Genomic DNA, 17,014 nt, shown 5'->3' with positions numbered 1-17,014 from the left:
CAGGCTGTTTTCCCAGGATTATCATTCCCACACCATAAAATTCTGTCTCCCCTTTCCAGGCTGTGCCTGCAACAGGGACATTCACTTCTGGCTGGGGCAGAGGGTAAATCTCAAACCCCCACAGAAACACAGCCTGGTTTCAGCATATCCTGGGTGCTTCAGGGAGGAAAGGAATGATCTGTAGTATTTAATTCTGCAAATTCTCAACAGCAGCATTGGACTGCTCTGATATTATTGCCATCCATGCTCCTTGTTTTCTCACCACTAAGGACAAAGGTCTTCTTATAAACTCAGGACACACTTCCCCAAAAATCATCATCCTCCAGAACCCATTCAGCCTTCCCTTGATGAGGAAGAACTCATGGCCAAGCAGAAAAAGCTCATCTTTAATGATGATTAAAGCTCCTTTTTCCAATCACCCAACAAAGCAACAGCACCTACAGGCACACTGACTTTAGGAAGGAGCACAAATCCCTTCCTTCTCTCCTGGGACCTCCAACCTCAAACAGAGCACACCACACCAGCAAACCTCAGCAGCAACTTATCCACACAGGAGCCTGGAGTATCCTTACCTAATCCATAGCACAGGTAGGAGTAGAACCCTTCTGCCTTGAGCATGATGAGCAGGGAGCCCCAGCCCAGCAGCACGGCGGAGAAGAGCAGGTTCTCAATGATGGCGGTGAACGCCATCCACCAGCGCCGCCGGTGCGCTGTGGCCAGCGTGGGGGCCATGGCTGCCTGCGGGGGTGGCCTCCTTCAGAGCCTCAGCCTGCAGGGACAAACACACAGTCAGTCCACACAGCACACGCTGCTCTAAAAGCATGAAAAAAAACCCCGTGGTTTGAGATCTCCCAGGTGCAGAACTGGTTGTGGCAGGTGCCGGCTTGCCAGGTGACCTGGAGGGATTGGAGAGGCACAGGTGCCCTTGGAAGAGCCCCTGGGGTGCTCGGAGTGACACACAGGGCTCTGCTCAAGGACTCTGTTCCACTTGCCTGAGCAACAGGTATGAAAATGCAGCAAACAGCCTGGAGCCCACTGCCCCTGTCCCTATCCAGGGGTGATGAACTGGGGGATAAATGGCAGGGCACGGGGCTGTAGCCAGCACTATGATGTCCCCAGTGCCATCAGGCAGGGGCTGGGATGGGGGACACAGCCCCACACAACCAGAGGAGGATTCAGTGACCCACCAGGTCTGCTCTGCCCCATGCAAAAGCACAGACCTGCTCTGGAAGGTGCATGAGGGTTCTACAAATGCACTTTCTGCTGCCTGAGAGAACAGCCAGCTAGGAGACACCGCAGCTCAGTGGCACCTCCAGGCTGCCCCAGATGCTGCAGCTGCATTAACTGTGTCCAGCTCCACTTATCCCAGTCCCTGGGGCCCACGGGAGCGAGCAAATTTGGGAACACACCAGTCCAAGAGGCACCCCTGGGGTGTCACAAGGCAGGTAGCCCTTGGAGCCAAGCTGAGGCTTTTCCCAGCCCAGCACCCCTCAGGCTGTGCTGGCCACACAGGACAGTGCCCTTCTCGGAGGGACCCCAGCACGGGTGCCTTGGCAGGAGGGGGTCTCACCCAGCTCCCTGCAGTGATACCGGGAGGTCAGAGCCCCCCTTCCAGCCACAGCAGCCGGTTCAGAGCCCCCCGCCCCGCAAGCCAGCCTGCAGCCCCCCCAAACCCTCCACTCACAGCGCAGGCCCGCTGCCCCAGCACAGCCCACAACGCATTTCCTCCATCGCCTCCTCCTCCTCTTCCTCATCCCTGCGCCCGCAGCCCCCTCCCCAGCCCCGGCAGCGATCCACTCTGCGACAAGAGCTGCAGCCCGCTGTCCCCGCTCCCCACATCACCCCCGCCGCATCCCACCCCCCAAAATCCCCGCAGCATCCCCCTCCCTCCCCGCCATCCGGCCCCCCACCCACGCTGCCCCTCTCCATCCCCTCTCCCTCCGCCGCCTGCCACTCCCACGCGCGGATCCCCCGGTGTCCCCGCTCCCTCCGCATTGTCCCCGTGCCGTGCAAACCCCACGGCGCTCCGCCAGCCCCCGCAATGCCGGTTCGGCGCCCCCCGCCATGCCCCGCTCACCGCCAGTACCCCGCCCGCTCCGCTCCGCCGCGGTCCCACCCGGGCTTTTTATCCGCCCTCCGAGGCAAAACAGGCGCGCGCGCTGATTGGTCGCTGCCTCAGCCAATGGCCGCGCGCGCCGCTGCCGCTGGGGCACGTGCCGGTTCGCGCCCCCCCCCCCCCCTCACGGGACCCCCCGGGACCCCCTCAAATCCCCACAGGATCGCACCGGAACCCACTCACGGGACCTCCCCATATCCCTACGGGATCTCACCGGGACCTCCCCATATCCCTACGGGATCCCACCGGGACCCCCTCAAATCCCCACGGGATCCCCTCACGGGACCCCCTCAAATCCCCACGGGATCCCCTCATGGGACCCCCTCAAATCCCCATGGGATCCCCTCGGGAATCTTTCACGGAACTCCCTCAAATCCCTACAGGACCCCACCGGGACCTTCTCAGGGGACCCCCCCATATTCCCACGGGATCCCCTCACGGGACCCACGATATCTCCCCACAGGACCCTCCGGTATCTTCCCCTGGGATCCCACGGTACCCCCCGCTTTCTCCCACCGCTACTCCCCGATATCTTCTCCCGGTAACCCCCGATATCTACTCCCCGGTATCCCCAGATATCTCCCACAAGTACCTCCCACGCCCAGCCATCCCCTGGTATTTTTCTCCTCGGGGATTCCCCCGGTATTCTGCGGTAAACACACACCTACAAACACGCACACGGACCCTCTGCGGGCACAGCGGCACCCGAGCGCGGCTCGGGCTCGCCGCCTTCCAGGGAAAAGCGACAAAAGCCGGGGCCGGCGGCAGGAGGTGATGCGGCTCCCCCGCCCGGCACGGCGCGGAACGCCCCGGGGCTCGCTGCCGCTCTCCGCCGCTCTCCGCCGGCCCCGGGCGGCGGCCGCGGGAGCCGCACCGCCGTGAGCCGTGCGGGAACAGCGCCCCGGCTTTGCGCACCTGCTGTGGGTACGGGCACCGGGTCTGTCCCGCGAATCTGCCTGTCCCGCTCAAGGAGAGACAGCAGAGAAGCTGCTCCGCACCATTAAAAGGCTTTTTGGGAGCTGGCATCCAGTGTATCCCCGGGCTGACCACCCTCATGGCACAGCTGGACGGAGGCAATGAGCCCTGGAGACATCCCAGCCCATGACACAGCTCATTCAAAGAGTCACAGAAAGGTTTGTGTTGGAAGGAACCTAAAAGATCATCTTATCCCACCCCCTGCCATGGGCAGGGACACCTTCCACCAGCTCAGGTGGCTCCAAGCCCCATCCAACCTGGCCTTGGACACTTCCCAGTGTGGGGCAGCCACAGCTTCTCTGTGCCAGGGCCCCACCATGAAGAATTTCTCCCCATTATCCCATCTAACCCTGCCCCCTGTCAGCCATTCCCCCTTGTGCTGTCACTCTATCCCTTGTCCAAAGTCCTTCTCCAGCTCTCTTGGATTCCTTTTAGACACTGGAAGTGCTGTCAAGTCTTCCTTCACCCTTCTCCAGGCTGAATACCCCCGGATCTCTCAGCCTGTCCACAGCAGAGCTGCTCCAGCCTCTGATCATCATCGTGGCTTCCTCTGGACTCCAACACATCCCTGTCCTTTTTATGTTGGAATCCTCACAGCTGGACTCAGTACTCCAGGTAGGGTTTCAGGTGAGCAGAGTAAAGGGGGAAAATCCCCTCGCTAAACCTGTGATCACACTGCTGGGGATGCAGCCCAGTTTCATGAAATAAAAGTAATATAATTAAAAGCCAGTTTCACATCTGACTGCACCAGAGCTCTGCCCTCTTTTTTCTGTTAAATTATTTTTCAGAGCATTCCTCTGAGGTATTTCTAGACCTTCCATGAATCCCATCCTCCCTCATTAGGGAGGTCCTGCGTCAGAAGACATGGCCATGAATGTTTATAGGGGATATTTGCTCAGCCAAAGGAGATGAGAACAGCATTTGTGGCAGGTAAACACCCCAGAGGAAGCAGAGGGCCCCAGACAAACGGACGTGTCCCCACCACTCCATCCTTGCGGCGGGCGGGAAGAGGAAACTCCTCGGCCTTGGCTGTGCCACAGGGATCAAACGTTTCAACAGCTGGAAGGTGGATTCAAGCCAATGCAAACAAACAAACAAAAAGCCCAAAGAAAACAAGGCAGCTTGGATCAGAGCCAGGTGTTTAACAGAGGGAGAGGAAGGCTGAGACAGCACAAGACCCAGGAGACCTCAGCACCCAGACCTGGCTGCTGGGTCCAAGAAACACAAACTGTGACAGGGAGGAGCAGGAGGAGGTTCAGGGGCTGTTTGGGGTCACAGGCACCCTTTGCCACAGCAAGAGTGGCTCAGTTTTCCTATCCTAGAAGGAGAAAACCAGCTATCAGGTCATCCATGGCCAGCTATAAATACCCCAGGGATTGAGTAAACAGCATGGGGAGAAAAAAAATAAAGTGAAGCCGAAGAACAGCACTGACACAGAGACATGTTTTTAGAAACTGGCCAAGAATGAGTTTAGGCTGGAAGAGAGGTGACAGCTCCTGCTCTGGCACAGCCACTGGGGTAAACAGCGTGGTGCTTTCCAAATGTTTGGGCAGTTTGGGAAAGGAGATGACAAGGCTGACAGGATGAGAAGGACAGACCACCACAGGACAGACCCCAGGAACAGCTCCAGGCTCTGTTCCTGTCCCAGCCGAGCACACAGACACCTCTGCCTGCAGACAGCACCTGCACACGGATCCCTTCCCACTGCCTGCCTTCCAAACACTGCAGCAGCTTTGGAAAGTCAGAGATCCAGCACGGGAAGAGATTGCCCCTCCCTCACCCGCCAGCTCTGCCTTGCAGACCTCCCACAGCCAGAGCTAAACCCCGGCACATCCCAGCCAGCAGACACCAGCGCAGCCTCGCTGCAGGAGTGTGCATGGGCAGCCACGCTGGAGATCTGCAGCTCCTTTCCCTTTCACTGCCCAGACACGGCCAAGATGCTTCATCTTCAAGCAGGGGAAACATCCTGGCTGTATGGACACAGAAGGTTCTCCCAGCAGCAGCGTTTTCTCAAACCAGGCGCTGGTTTGAGTGGAGAACGAAGGCTGTCAGCTTGTTGTCAGCTATTTACATACTGCACCCAGAGTGAACCGGCTCATGTGATGTTCACTTCTGGCACTGCACTGCTCAGCTCACAGGCTCAAAATATCCATCCCATTAGGGAAAAAATGGCTGCTTATAAATCAAATGTGGGACTGTCCCTGCTGCTGTCATAAAACGGTGTCAAAACAAAAGCAAGCCTGTGCAGAACAGGCTGCTGCTCCAGTCCTGCCAGGATGAGCAGTTTTATTTGGATGCCAGAATATTGGGTGTTATAATCACAGAAGCAGATGATTCCACTGCAGGAAAGGGTGCTTTGTGCTGGCTGCAAAACTGGAACCTTCAGCCACGTCAGACTGTGGGGATTTAGTCTTATGCTGTGGAGAAGCACTTGTGAAAAGCAAAAGGGAAAAAGCAAAACCCACTGTGTTTTCTGAAACACCCCAAACCCTGAATCCCAGATTAGAAGGATTCATGTGGAGCTCTGCACATGATGTGTGATGTGCAGGCTGCAGCAGAGGGGCTCTGGACACTCACAGCCCACCCACATTCCTCCTGCACTCCAGTCTTGGGCTCTGCACAGGGCTCAGCTCAGTGAGTGAGAATTCAGAATTTAACAGAGACAGAAAATTTTTTAAAAACCCAAACAGAAAGCCTAAGGCTGCTGACAGTTTCCACACTCTGGAGAATATTTCTGGTTGTATCTTTGACTCAAAGACTGGCTGGGAAACCCATCTCCTAAAGGGCATTTAATTATCATTCCAAGGATTTCACACCACGTGGAATAACAGAAAAAAATACACAAAAACCTTTTACTACGTAGATACATCTAAACCCAGATCACTCTGCAAATCCTCTTTGGCATCTCAACCACCTTTACAGCAGGAGTGAGGTGTGGGAGGTCCAGGAGCTTAGGGCACCCATGGAAATCCCATTTTCAGGCAACTTCCACCCTTATCAGCACGGCGCCAGGTACACAGGTTGATGGTCACTGCCCAGCTGCCACGTTTGCACAACTGCAGCTTGGAACTGTGTGGAGTTTAAAAGGCTTTCACTACACCCTGTGTCCTGCCATGAGCTTTTCCACATGGAAGCAAAGGCAGCCAGGGCTTGCCACAGAAGCCAGAGCCACACAGATAAATCCCCACAGACCCAGATACCCTTTGAGATAAGCAGCTAAAATTAATTTTCTCTGAAGCTGCTTGTGACAGCCCATCATCTCAGCCCAGCTCCACAAAATAATCCCCTTCAGCGAGAAGCACTTTTACAGCAAGAGGCTCCAGGCTGCATCACTGGAACTGGGACAGGGAAAGGTGAAAAACGATGGGGTGAGACTGGATTTTGTGCACACGTTTCCCAGCTGAGCACTCAGCAGCCCTGCATTGGCTATGTCCCTAGTGGTGACAGGGACTCGAGAGTGCCACCACAGTGTCCAGAGCATCGCTGTCCCCTGGGCTGTGCAGACACAAATGGGGCTGGTAGGGCAGGGAGGAGCAGGAAAAAACCCTCGAGCACCACAGCCCCACAGGCTGTCCCTGCTGTGGCCCCAGAACAGCCGCAGGGCTCGGAGGAAAGGGAGGGGGTCCCCAGGAGGGCTCGGCGCTTCCCCAGGTCCCAGCTCGGAGCTGGCCGCGCTTCCCCCGGCTGGGGCTGGAGCAGCCCCGGGGCTGCCCGGCCCGGCCCGGCCCGGGGTGGCTCAGGTGGCCGGAGGGGTGGCCAGCAGCTCTTTGCCGGGGCCGGAGGGCGAATCAGCCCCGCCGCTGGCCACGTTCTCGTATTTCGGCTCTTCCTCCACCGCAGCCTGTCCCTTCCTTTCGAGGCTACCAACTAACTCCGAGCTTTTGCCCTTCTCTGTGGCACCTACGGTTTCGCTGGCCCCGTCCTGGGCACCGGTGCTTTTTGACGAGAGGGACGCGAGGAGGAGGGACAGTCTCTTTGCAGCGGGATGCTGGGGCTTGCCAGGGGCTGGCTCGGCAGGAGCTCCGGGCACACTCTCCCTCTGCTTGCAGCTGTTCTCCGAGTCCCTGCGCTGTGCCAGGGCCCTCCGAGGAGGTTTCTGGATGGCCTCCATGCTCCTCCTCACCTTGGGCTCCTCCTTCGCAGCCCACTTGCCCTTCTGCAAGCTGCCCAGACGCTTCAGCACAGCCTGCACCGGTCCCTCGCCAGTCCCCTCCCTCTTGGTGTCCTCCCCGGCCGTTCCCACCACCATGTAGATGGTTGTGACATCGGGTTCCTTCCCCTTCGCCTCCCAGCTGCCGGATTTCGCAGCTGCTTCCAGCGCCTCCACTCTCTGGGCCACATGCCTGGTGCTGGACACCACCCTGCGCCGTCCCCCCGGGGTGGCCCGAGGCGATGGCCGGTGGCTTTCGTCCCCTTTGCTGAGGGGCTCGGGGTTCTCGTAGCAATCGCTGGCCGGGCGCTCTCTGGGGGGCTCGCCCGCCGCATCCCCCGGCGGTGGGGTCAGCCTGGACGGGCCCCACGGCGCCTTGGGCTTCCTGCTGGGGCTGGGGGTCTCGGCCGCCCCGAATTTTGTCCCCTCGGCGAAGGACACGGAGGGTCGCTTGGCCTTGGCGATGCTGGAGGTGCGGGGGATGGCGAAGGGCTGCGAGACATCCTCGGAGTCGAAGGCGGACGGGTCCGGGAGCGCCTCGCCGGGGCGGGATGCTCCATCCTGCAGCTCAGCCCCGCCCAGCAGCGGGATGCCTGTGGGACAAGGTGACACGTGTTACAGCTGCCACCCAGCCCGGGGACATAAATGAGGACACTGGGCCAGGAGCTGATGCAACAGGATTGTCCCTGGGATCGTTTCCCAGGGAGGAGGTTGTGAAATGGGGCTGCCCCACTGGGCACGTCCCATCGCACACGGCCAAACACAGCCCTGCAGACAGGAAAACAAGGAAAGCAAGGAAATAAACATCGTCTGTGCCAAGCACAGCTCCCTGGGACGGCCAGGATTGACCCCGATGGGCCGGAGGTGATCAGAGAGGAGGAGGAGGAGCAGCCATGGGCGTCACCTTCTCTGGGAGGGACGGAGTACTCGGGTCCCTCGTTGTCGGTGTCGAAGGAGGAGAAGGAGCTGTCTGAAACCCACGCAGAAGACGGTGGCTCGATGAAGCTGGGGTTGTAGGGGATTTCCATGTCGTGATGAGAAACTGGGGAGGAGAAGACACCCAGCTGAACTCGAGCACCCCAGGGTGCTCAGAGGAGAGGGGTTCCAGGCTTCCCCCCAAAGTGCAGAGATTGCAGCAGCTCTGGAAGTGCTGTCAGCAGCTCTGCTTTGCTCACCTGTGACTTTGGGAAGTTTTGAGGCACCCAGGTTAAAGCAGGGCACGAGAGCACTGAGGTTGGCCAGCACACCCTGCACGTGGTGCTTCATCCTGGCCACCACATCATCGTCAGGCACAGCTGCCCTGCAGAGCAGAGGTGGGCATCAAGGGACAAGGGAGATGAGGTTTTGTGTCAAAGGTTGAAAAATGTGAAAAAATACCTGTCTCTGGCATCTGCTGAGCCAGCACCACAGCAGCAGCAGGCAACACAGAGCAGCAGCAGCAGGAGAGGGACAAGGATGGCAGCTGCAAGGGCTCCATGGTCCTTCAAACCTGTGTGAGGAGATGAGTTGAGTCTGGCATGTCCTGGGGCTGTGACACCTACAGAACAGCCCTGCATGAAGAGAGCAGGAGCTGACAACTCCTGGTGGGGCCAGGAGGCACCAGGATGCATCCCAGCCCTCCAGCACCTTCCCCAGTGAGATGTGACTGTCCCTTTCCCAGTGCCAAGGAGTAAATGTGAGGTTAGTCTTACTCAGCACACAGTCACCCTGCACAGGATCGCAGGTCCCCCGGGAGCACTGGCAGGGCGAGGAACAATTCACTCCAAAATACCCCTCAGGACAGGTGTCATTGCAGCTGGAAGAGAGAGGAAAGGTGGGAAATGCCCCCAGAGAGAGCAAGGCTGCAGCCCAGCCCCACTCCCAGCATTATCCCAGCATTTCCTGGCATTACCTGTTTCCCCAGAAGCCTGCCTGGCAGATACAAACTCCTGTCACGGGGTCACAACTCCCTGAAACACACTCAGGGCAGAGGAACTGGCAGCCATCACCAAAGGTACCCACAGGGCAGGAGCTGTTGCAGCTGCCAAAAGAGAGCAAAGCATCAGCAATGCACCCCAGAGCAGGGACACCCCAGGGAGCAGCAGCCTCACCCTGGCCTTACCTGGGCCCCGTCCAGCCGGGGTCACAGCGCTGGCAGAACCCAGTCTGGGGGTCACAGGGCTCCCCGTGCTGGCAGCGGGGACACAGCTGCAGGCAGCCCTCACCATGGAATCCAGGAGCACAGGGATCCTTGCAGAGGGTCCCGTTCCAGCCAGGCTGGCAGGCCAGGCAGAAACCATCCACGGGCGAGCAGGGCTGGCTGCGCTTGCAGCTCCCACAGCTGCGTGGGCAGAGAGGCACCGAGATCTCAGCGCCCACCCTTGTACCCCTAAAAAGCAGCTTTCACCCCACAAAATGCAGCTTTCACCCCACAAAAAAGGAGGCTTCATCCCAGAAAATCATTAAGCATCATTTTGGACCAAGGAGAGAAATACAGGGATGCCTAATGGTCTGTGGTAGCAAGAAGGTGGGAGGGAAGCAGAATCAGGATATTATACAGAGAGAAAGATTTCTACTCTACTTCTATTCTATTCTATTCTATTCTATTCTATTCTATTCTATTCTATTCTATTCTATTCTATTCTATTCTATTCTATTCTATTCTATTCTATTCTATTCTATAGAGGGAAGCAGAAGTAGAATATTCTGAGTTGAGAGCTGCTGCTTTATCAGGGAGTGGGACTAAGGACCACATTTTAGGGTGACACTTTCTGCTGGCATTAACAAGGTGTTTCTTTGGGAACAACACTGATGCTGCATCCAAGCTGGGATGCTCAAACCCCCAGGATGGGTCTGCCTGCCCAGCCAAAGGGACAGACACAGGCACAGTGCCTTCCCCAAAAGCTGACTGCTGGACCCCCCCTGCTTCCCTATCTCACCTGTGCACGCACTGAGATCCGTATTTCCCCGCCGGACAGGGCTCCCGGCAGCTCCTGCCCTGGTAGCCCGGCTGGCAGGTGCAGTGGCCAGTGACGGGACTGCAGGAGCCGCGCCCGCAGTCGCAGCGCCGCTGGCACGCCGGTCCCCAGTAGCCAGCCAGGCACTCGCACTTGCCCGTCTCCTGCGCGCAGGGCGAGACGTTGCAGGAGCACTTGAAGCTGCACCTCCTGCCCCACCAGCCGGGCAGGCAGCGGCACAGCCCGCTCAGGGGGTCGCAGTGCGAGGTGGAGGGGCTGCACTGGCACTGTTTCCTGCAGCTGGGCGCCCACCAGCCCGGCTCGCAGTGGCAGGCGCCGGTCTGGGGGTCACAGCGGCCGTGGGGGCCGCACTGGCAGGGGAACTGGCACAGCCCTCCCCAGTGGTTGGGGTCGCAGGTGCAGTGGCCGCTCACGGGGTCGCAGCGCCCGTTGGGGTGGCACGGGCAGCTCCGCTTGCAGTCGTGGCCCCAGTACTGCTCGGGACAGCCTGCGAGGAGAAAGGACACGGACAGGATGGGGAGAATGCCGGCAGCCCCCCGAGCATCAGGCCGGCTTTGAAGGGGGATGGCGGGGCTGAGGCACTCACGGGAGCTGCAGTCCGCTCCGAAGAAGCCGGGTGGGCAGCGGCACAGCCCGGGTTTCACGCACACCTCGCCCTCCCTGCAGGCGTCCTCCCCCTCGCATATGGCTGTTGTGGTAGGAAAGGCACTCAGCATCCTCTGCACTCCCCAAACTGGGCTCACACCACACCTGCCACCCTCTCATCGGGACAGCATTCCCAGGGGAACCACCATCCCGCTTTCCCGCTCCATCCCTCCGGCTCTGCTGCAGCACCAGCAGGAGTTGGGGGTCCCCATGGAGCAGGACCCCGCTGGAACAGAGCTGCATGGCTTCCCCCAACACTCACAGGATCCCCTGCATGAGCCTGGGGACCACGCTTTGGGATTCATCCCATCCATCACTCACCGACCGTGCACGCCCTCCCGTCCTGCTTCCAGCCGGGACAGCAGCCGGGGCCGGCCGGGAACCTGCGGGACAGACCGGGGGGTGTCAGCCAGGGCCGGGGGGCCAGGGTGGCCTCATGGCCTCGGCCAAGGCACAGCGATCCTTGCCCCAGTGCTGAGAAGGCGGCGCGGCCCCCAGGGCAACGCTCCGGAAGGAAACCAGAAAAATAGAAGGAAATTTAGGAGGCTGCAGCCCGGGTGGGCGGCGGGGCTGGGCTGCCCCAAGTGCTGGGAATGTCCCCATGGAGCCTTGCCGGGTATCCCGTGCCCCGGGAGAGGCTCAGAGCTTCACCAGCAGGGCAGAAATGAGGCACCGAAGTGAAGCTGTGAAAGGTGTCACTGCTGATGGGAGACAACGGGAGAGGAATCGTGGTGACAAATTCAGCTCCCAAATCTCATTGGAGTTTGCCACGCAGATCTTTCCCCACTGTGAGTTTTGCCAAGGGTCCCATATTGCCCCATTGCCTTGTGCTTGGAGGGTGAATGAGAAATAAACCCTGGAGAAGGGATCTGATGCCCCAAAAGCCCAGACATGCCCAAACCACACTCCCCAGCATCACCCCAATCTCTGCACCCACCCCGTGCCAGGCTGCACACCCCTGTCCATGGAAAAGGGGATGGACAACAACCCCTGGGGCTGCTGAGAGGCCCCAGGAGATGGAGTGGCACAAGTGGGGACCCCGTGGCACCTACCTGCAGACGTTCCTGCCCTCGGGGTCGAGCTCCTGGGCAGAGCTCTGCACCCACAGCCACAGCTGGAGGCAGAGGATGGGCCGGGCACTCTCCATCCCAGCAGGGCACCAGGGCCCCAGTCCTGGTGGCTCCCCAGCCCCACGCTGGTGTCCCTCTGTCCCTCTGTCCCTCTGTCCCGCCCGTGCTGCAGCCTCTTCCTCCCTCCAGCCTTGGGTTTCTTCCTGAGGAAACGCGGGAGGAGGCGCCCGATCCAGACGTCAGGGGTGCGGCAGAGAGGGAGCAGGGAATGCTGCTGCTGCTGCTGCCTGGGCTATTTTTGGCCCTGGCTGCCACCCTACCACAGAAAGGGGCATCCAGGGGCTCAACACAGCCACACAGGGGCTGGTACCTCCTCAACATCTCACCTGTGCCACCCCACTCCCCCCGGGCCACCCTCCAAAGCTGCTTCAGCCAACATCCCCCCACCCCAAACAAATGCCACCCCCTGCCCCAACCCCCATGTGCCACCCCATGGCACTGCCAGCCCCGGGCAGGGGCTCAGAGGAGGGGTCCCCATGTCCCCATGGCAACACAGCCTGACCTGTGCTGGCCTTTGAAGGGCTGCTGGCCACTGTCCCACCTCGTGTGTCCCCAGGAGCTTTGTGTCAGCAGATGCACAGGAAACACCTTTTTCCTACCCAAGGCTGCCTCAGCCGGGGGGGCTCCGGGTTGGAAGCACAGTGCTCCCCTTGGCCATGCAGGAATTAACTCTTCCATGCCCAGCACAGTGGGATGACCCCCCTGGAGCCCCCTCCCCATCACAGCTGACCCACCAGAAGGGGCTCAGGGCACACAGGCATTAGGAGGAGGGTGAGGGAAACCTGGGAGCATCACAAGCAGAGAGCAGAGGCTGCAGCCAGAACCTTAGAGGAGAAACAAGAGACTGATTTATTTCCTAATTAAAGGTAGAAAGTACCTGATCTGAGGAAACCAACCCATCCCCATGAACACAAGGATTGTTTCAGTCTGCCAGGTCCCAGAGGTGGCAGGAAGAGGTCCCAGTACAAAACTGACTGACCCCATGCCTGAGAAGTGCAGGAGTGGCCCTGCTGGTGCTGATCCTGATTGCTCCCAGCCACAGGAGCACCTGGACACCCAGTGCAGTGTGCTCAGCCCCTCCCAGCCCTGTGGTGACCCCAACTGGACCTTCACATTGCAGGGATTGGGGAGCTACAGACAGAAAGGGGTGAGGTAAAACATCCCCACAGAGCAGCATGGGGCAATGGAACCCTGGGCTGTGAGCAGAGGGGTTTGCAAAGAGGGGATGGGAAGATCCCTTCTGGGGTGTGGGGCAGAAGAGGGTGCAGAGCCCCACCATGCTGAGCTGCAAGCAGGGGGCTGTGGGGAGGGGGCACACTGTGAGGACCCCTCTGCAGTTAAGCTGTGGGCACAGTGAAAGGGTGGCTGGTGGGCAGAGATGCCCAGAGGTGCTGAGCTGTCCCATGCCAGGCTGGCAGCTCACATCCAAGTGTCCCAGTGGGTTTGCAGGGATCTGCCCACGCTGTGGCTTTGCCACCACCACGGCATGGGGAACTGCCAGGGCAGCCCTTGAAGCCACTGGAAGAGGATCCAGAAGTTCTGCTGCAGGGACAGATCCTGCTCCTGCTCCTGTTGGGTCAGAGTGGTGCCATGGCTCTGTCAGGGGAGCTGGAGCCTGCCCTGCTCTCTCCCTCTGGCTCCAGCTGTGTGTCCAGTGAGTCGATGATTTCCCAGGTTCCGGAGCAGCTGGATGTGGGGGGGTCTTTGCTGCTGCCCTGATACCACAGCCCAAAACTGCAGAGAGAGCAGACAAGGGCTGTTGGGGAGAAAAACCTCCCTCTGCCCGACCTCCCTCTGTGGTGGGGGCAGCAGGACACAGCCTGGCTGCAGGCCCTGGGAGCACGTGGCATTCGGGACAGGGCAGGTCCCACTAAAGCAGCAGCCCCTGCTTTGGCAGCATCCCTGCCAGCCCTGCACCAGCTACTGACTCTGCTCCCATCATATCCAAGATCTACAAGTGCCAGGTCCCAGCCAAGCCCCAAACCTCTCCCCTGGCAGAGCCTCCCATCCCTACCAGCCCTGAAGAAAACTTACAAGCTCCTAATTTTGGATTCTGCAGGCTGAACATCCACACAGTCTGTGCCATGATCTGGGAGCCAGGAGCCCTCCTCTTCTTCACTGCAGCACAAAGAAATGGGGCCAAACCTGCACTGAGCCACAGCAGCAAGTGCTGGAGCCACTCTGGAGTTAGTCCAGAGCTCCCAGTGCCACCACCTCACCTCCCTTTTGTCACACGCACACAGGGACAAGTGGCATTTGGCCAGGCCAGGCCTGACTGGTGACAGGGACACAGGAGTTACAGCACAAAGCCCAACCCCTGTGGCACAGCTATGCCAGAGCAGCACATCAACTGCAGACATCAAACCTTTGATCTCTGGAGGGAGGAGGCAGCTCTGGGATTGAGGAAGCTCCAATCCAGGGCATCAGAGATGGAAATACTGGAGCAGGTGAGCCAGCACCCACCCTGCACGGGAGGATCCCAGCACCCAGCCTGACTCACCTGCTTGCTGACTCCTCTGTTGTTCCCAGCATTTTGGCTCTGATTTTTTTCCTCTGTTTTCTGATATTTGACTTCATTGCATCCAAGAAGAAGCTGGGAATTCTCTCCTCGTTCAGCAGCTCCCTGGCAAAAAGCAGCCAGCTGGTTAACCAAGAGCCTGGGGAAGATTCTGACTGTGGTGGGAGCAGCTTCTGCTGGGCCAGGGGTGGCTGCAGGGACAGAACTCACCTCTGATAATAGGCCAGCTCCTCCTGCACCAAGAACAGGTTGGTCTTGAGCTCATTCCTCTCTTGCAGGATCTGCTGCAGCTCTTCTTTGGAGAAGCAGCAGTGAGCAGGGCTCCTGTCCCCATCCTGGTGCTGTGGCTCCTCTGAGGGTGACAGGGCTCCCTCCTGGAGAGTCAGCAGGCAAGCAGAGACTTCAAAAACCCTTCTCAAAGGCTGGGTGAACACGCAGGCAAATGTGGAAAAGTCCCAGGAATGTCCCTATCTCAGGCCATCACCACATGTGGCAAACCCCCCTCATCCAACTTCTAACTCCTGTCACCTCATCTTGCTCCACCCACAGCAGCTTTCACAGAGAAGGTGCTGCTGGCACTGCAGACACCACACTGCTCAGTTTGCAGCCGTGGGTTTTCCTTCAGTAGCCATGTCAGGGTGTGCCAAAAGCCCCACACCAGGCTGGAGTGGGGGGTCAGTGCTGGTGATGCCCAGACTCACCAGGCCAGGCTGTGGCCGCCGGCTCTCCAGGCCTGTCCTGCTCCTCCTGCTCGTCTCCCTCTGGCTCTGCAGCATGGCAGCCTCCAGGTCTGACTTGTGCTCCAGAGCACTCTTGAGCTGGGCCTGCACCACGGCCACCTTGTGCCGCAGCTCCTCGTTCATGGCCATGAAGCGATGCAGCTGTTCCTGCAGCTGGAGGGCCAAAGGTGAGGCAGTGTCCCCAGCTGGGGACATCGGTGCCAGCTGCCCCAGGGGATGATGTGACACTAAAGCAGCTCCCTGGGCACGCCACACCCTGAGCTCCCGCCCTCACCGCCTCCGTGTCGCGGCTCTTGCAGACGATCTCGTGGGCCTGGGCACGCAGCTCGTCCCTCTGCCTGTCCACCACCTCCTTCAGCCGCAGCATCACCTCCCGCTCCTTCCGAGCCGCGCTGTCTGAGGGCAGAGCACAGCCCAGTGAGGGGCCCCAGCGGCTCCCCAAACCCACAGCGCCACCGAGCTCCTCACTGCTTCTGCAAACTGACTTGTTCCTGGTAATCCCACAGTGGGAACGGTGGGAAGAAGGGAACTGAGAGTTTTACAGCACTCCTGACACATGCTTGTGTTGGCACAGCAGCCCATACTCTGTGCCTGCCTCCACCACCCTCCTGCGGGCTTCAGAGGCGCTCTGGAGGTTTGGGATCCCTGTGATTTGCAGAACAAGGTAATGCCTTATGCTCCCTGCTGGGACAGGTCTGCAAGGTGAGGGAAAGGAGAGCAGCATTCCAGGCTCCAGCAGAACAGGTTCAGCCCTGCACCCAGCCTGTCATTCCAAAGGGACACCCTGTGCCATCAGGGGACCCCAAACCCCCTGGGACACCCCCTGGGACACCCACCTTCCTGGGACTGGCTCTCTGCAAGCTGCCCCAGGAGCTGGCGGTTCTGCTCCTCCAGGCAGGCCAGGCGGCCGTGCAGGGCTCGCTCCCGGCGCTCCGCCTCCCACAGCCGCTGCTCCGGGTCCTGGGGACGGGGACAGCCGGGTCAGAGCCACCCCGGGGGCAGGGACAGCCAGGTCAGCGCTGCGCCAGGGGCCGGCGACAGCCAGGGCACAGGTTCCCGAGGGATGGGGGACAGCGGGGTCAGTGCCACCACCCCGGAAAGAGGGACAGCTGGGCCAGACAGGTGCGAACTATCCCAGGGGGTGGGGGACAGCAGGGACAGGACAGCCATCCCCCGGGAGAACGGCACAGCCACATCAGAGCTGTCCCAGGGGATGAGGGTCAGAGCAATCCCCTGGGAAAAGGGAACAGCGGGGTCGCAGCTGTCCCAAAGGGGAACGGGAGCAGCCGGGTAAGAGCCGTCTCAAAATGTAGGACACCCGCATCAGCACAATCCCCGGGGAAAAGCCAACAGGCGGCTCAGCGCCGTCCCCAGGGCCACTCCGGCGGGGACACGCGTGGCTGGGCGCCGTCCCCAGGGCCACTCCGGCGGGGACACGCGTGACCTGCTGTCACCGGCGCAGGTCCCCGCTCGCTCCCCGCTCACCTCCGCCTCCTGCGGCCCGAGCGCCGCCGCCGCCTCCCCCTCGGCAGCCGCCGGTGCCACCAGCGCCTCGAGCAGCTCCAGCAGCCGCACCACGGGCGGCACCAGCCCGGCCACGGCGTCGGGCCCGTAGCGGGCGGACAGGCGGCGCAGCTCGGCGCCCAGCGCGCCCGCCATGCGGTAGACGTGCGGCGGGGCCAGCCGGCCCGGCGGCGTTCGCCACAGCGCCTCCGCCATCGCCCCGCGCCCGTGCCCGCGCAGCTCCGCCCCGTCCGGGGCCGCCCCGGGGCGGGACCGACCG

At 60.2% G+C, this 17,014-nt stretch overlaps 3 protein-coding genes across 4 annotated transcripts in view; all 3 read right to left on the bottom strand.

The window, feature by feature from the left end:
• SLC43A2 (solute carrier family 43 member 2) overlaps positions 1 to 2,199 on the bottom strand; it is a 31,178-nt gene extending 28,979 nt beyond the window's left edge. The window contains exons 1-2 of the mRNA XM_079324999.1: positions 2,078 to 2,199; positions 573 to 769 (exon numbers count right to left, since the gene is read on the bottom strand). Of these exons, the coding sequence (XP_079181125.1) occupies positions 573 to 732 (160 nt within the window). The 5' untranslated portion in view covers positions 733 to 769; positions 2,078 to 2,199. The remainder of the gene's footprint in view (positions 1 to 572; positions 770 to 2,077) is intronic.
• Positions 2,200 to 5,403: 3,204 nt separating this feature from the next.
• SCARF1 (scavenger receptor class F member 1) lies at positions 5,404 to 12,313 on the bottom strand. Its single transcript, XM_079324977.1, has 11 exons — positions 11,896 to 12,313; positions 11,165 to 11,226; positions 10,785 to 10,886; positions 10,160 to 10,685; positions 9,343 to 9,561; positions 9,133 to 9,261; positions 8,933 to 9,036; positions 8,619 to 8,730; positions 8,417 to 8,541; positions 8,146 to 8,283; positions 5,404 to 7,834 (listed from the first exon to the last, which is right to left on the bottom strand). The coding sequence occupies exons 1-11, from the start codon at positions 11,988 to 11,990 to the stop codon at positions 6,828 to 6,830; spliced, it is 2,619 nt and encodes an 872-aa protein (XP_079181103.1). The 5' UTR covers positions 11,991 to 12,313; the 3' UTR covers positions 5,404 to 6,827.
• A 1,176-nt stretch (positions 12,314 to 13,489) lies between these two features.
• Positions 13,490 to 16,997, bottom strand: RILP (Rab interacting lysosomal protein). Of its 2 annotated transcripts, none has more exons than XM_079325008.1 (8): positions 16,717 to 16,997; positions 16,068 to 16,191; positions 15,506 to 15,627; positions 15,193 to 15,378; positions 14,702 to 14,865; positions 14,474 to 14,596; positions 14,008 to 14,091; positions 13,490 to 13,707 (listed from the first exon to the last, which is right to left on the bottom strand). In XM_079325008.1, exons 1-8 carry the CDS (start codon positions 16,948 to 16,950, stop codon positions 13,551 to 13,553), a joined length of 1,194 nt encoding a protein of 397 aa, XP_079181134.1. In that variant the 5' UTR covers positions 16,951 to 16,997; the 3' UTR covers positions 13,490 to 13,550. The 2 variants fall into 2 exon arrangements, with proteins under 2 accessions (XP_079181134.1, XP_079181133.1); XM_079325007.1 differs by having other exon boundaries at positions 15,193 to 15,384; positions 16,717 to 16,996.
• Between the last annotated feature and the right edge of the window lie 17 nt (positions 16,998 to 17,014).

The sequence above is a fragment of the Erithacus rubecula genome (assembly GCF_903797595.1).
Source record: "Erithacus rubecula genome assembly, chromosome: 22".
In the NCBI taxonomy this organism is placed as follows: domain Eukaryota; kingdom Metazoa; phylum Chordata; class Aves; order Passeriformes; family Muscicapidae; genus Erithacus; species Erithacus rubecula.
Note: the sequence above shows the minus strand (reverse complement) of the source record. Positions and strands in the feature narration are given on the sequence as shown.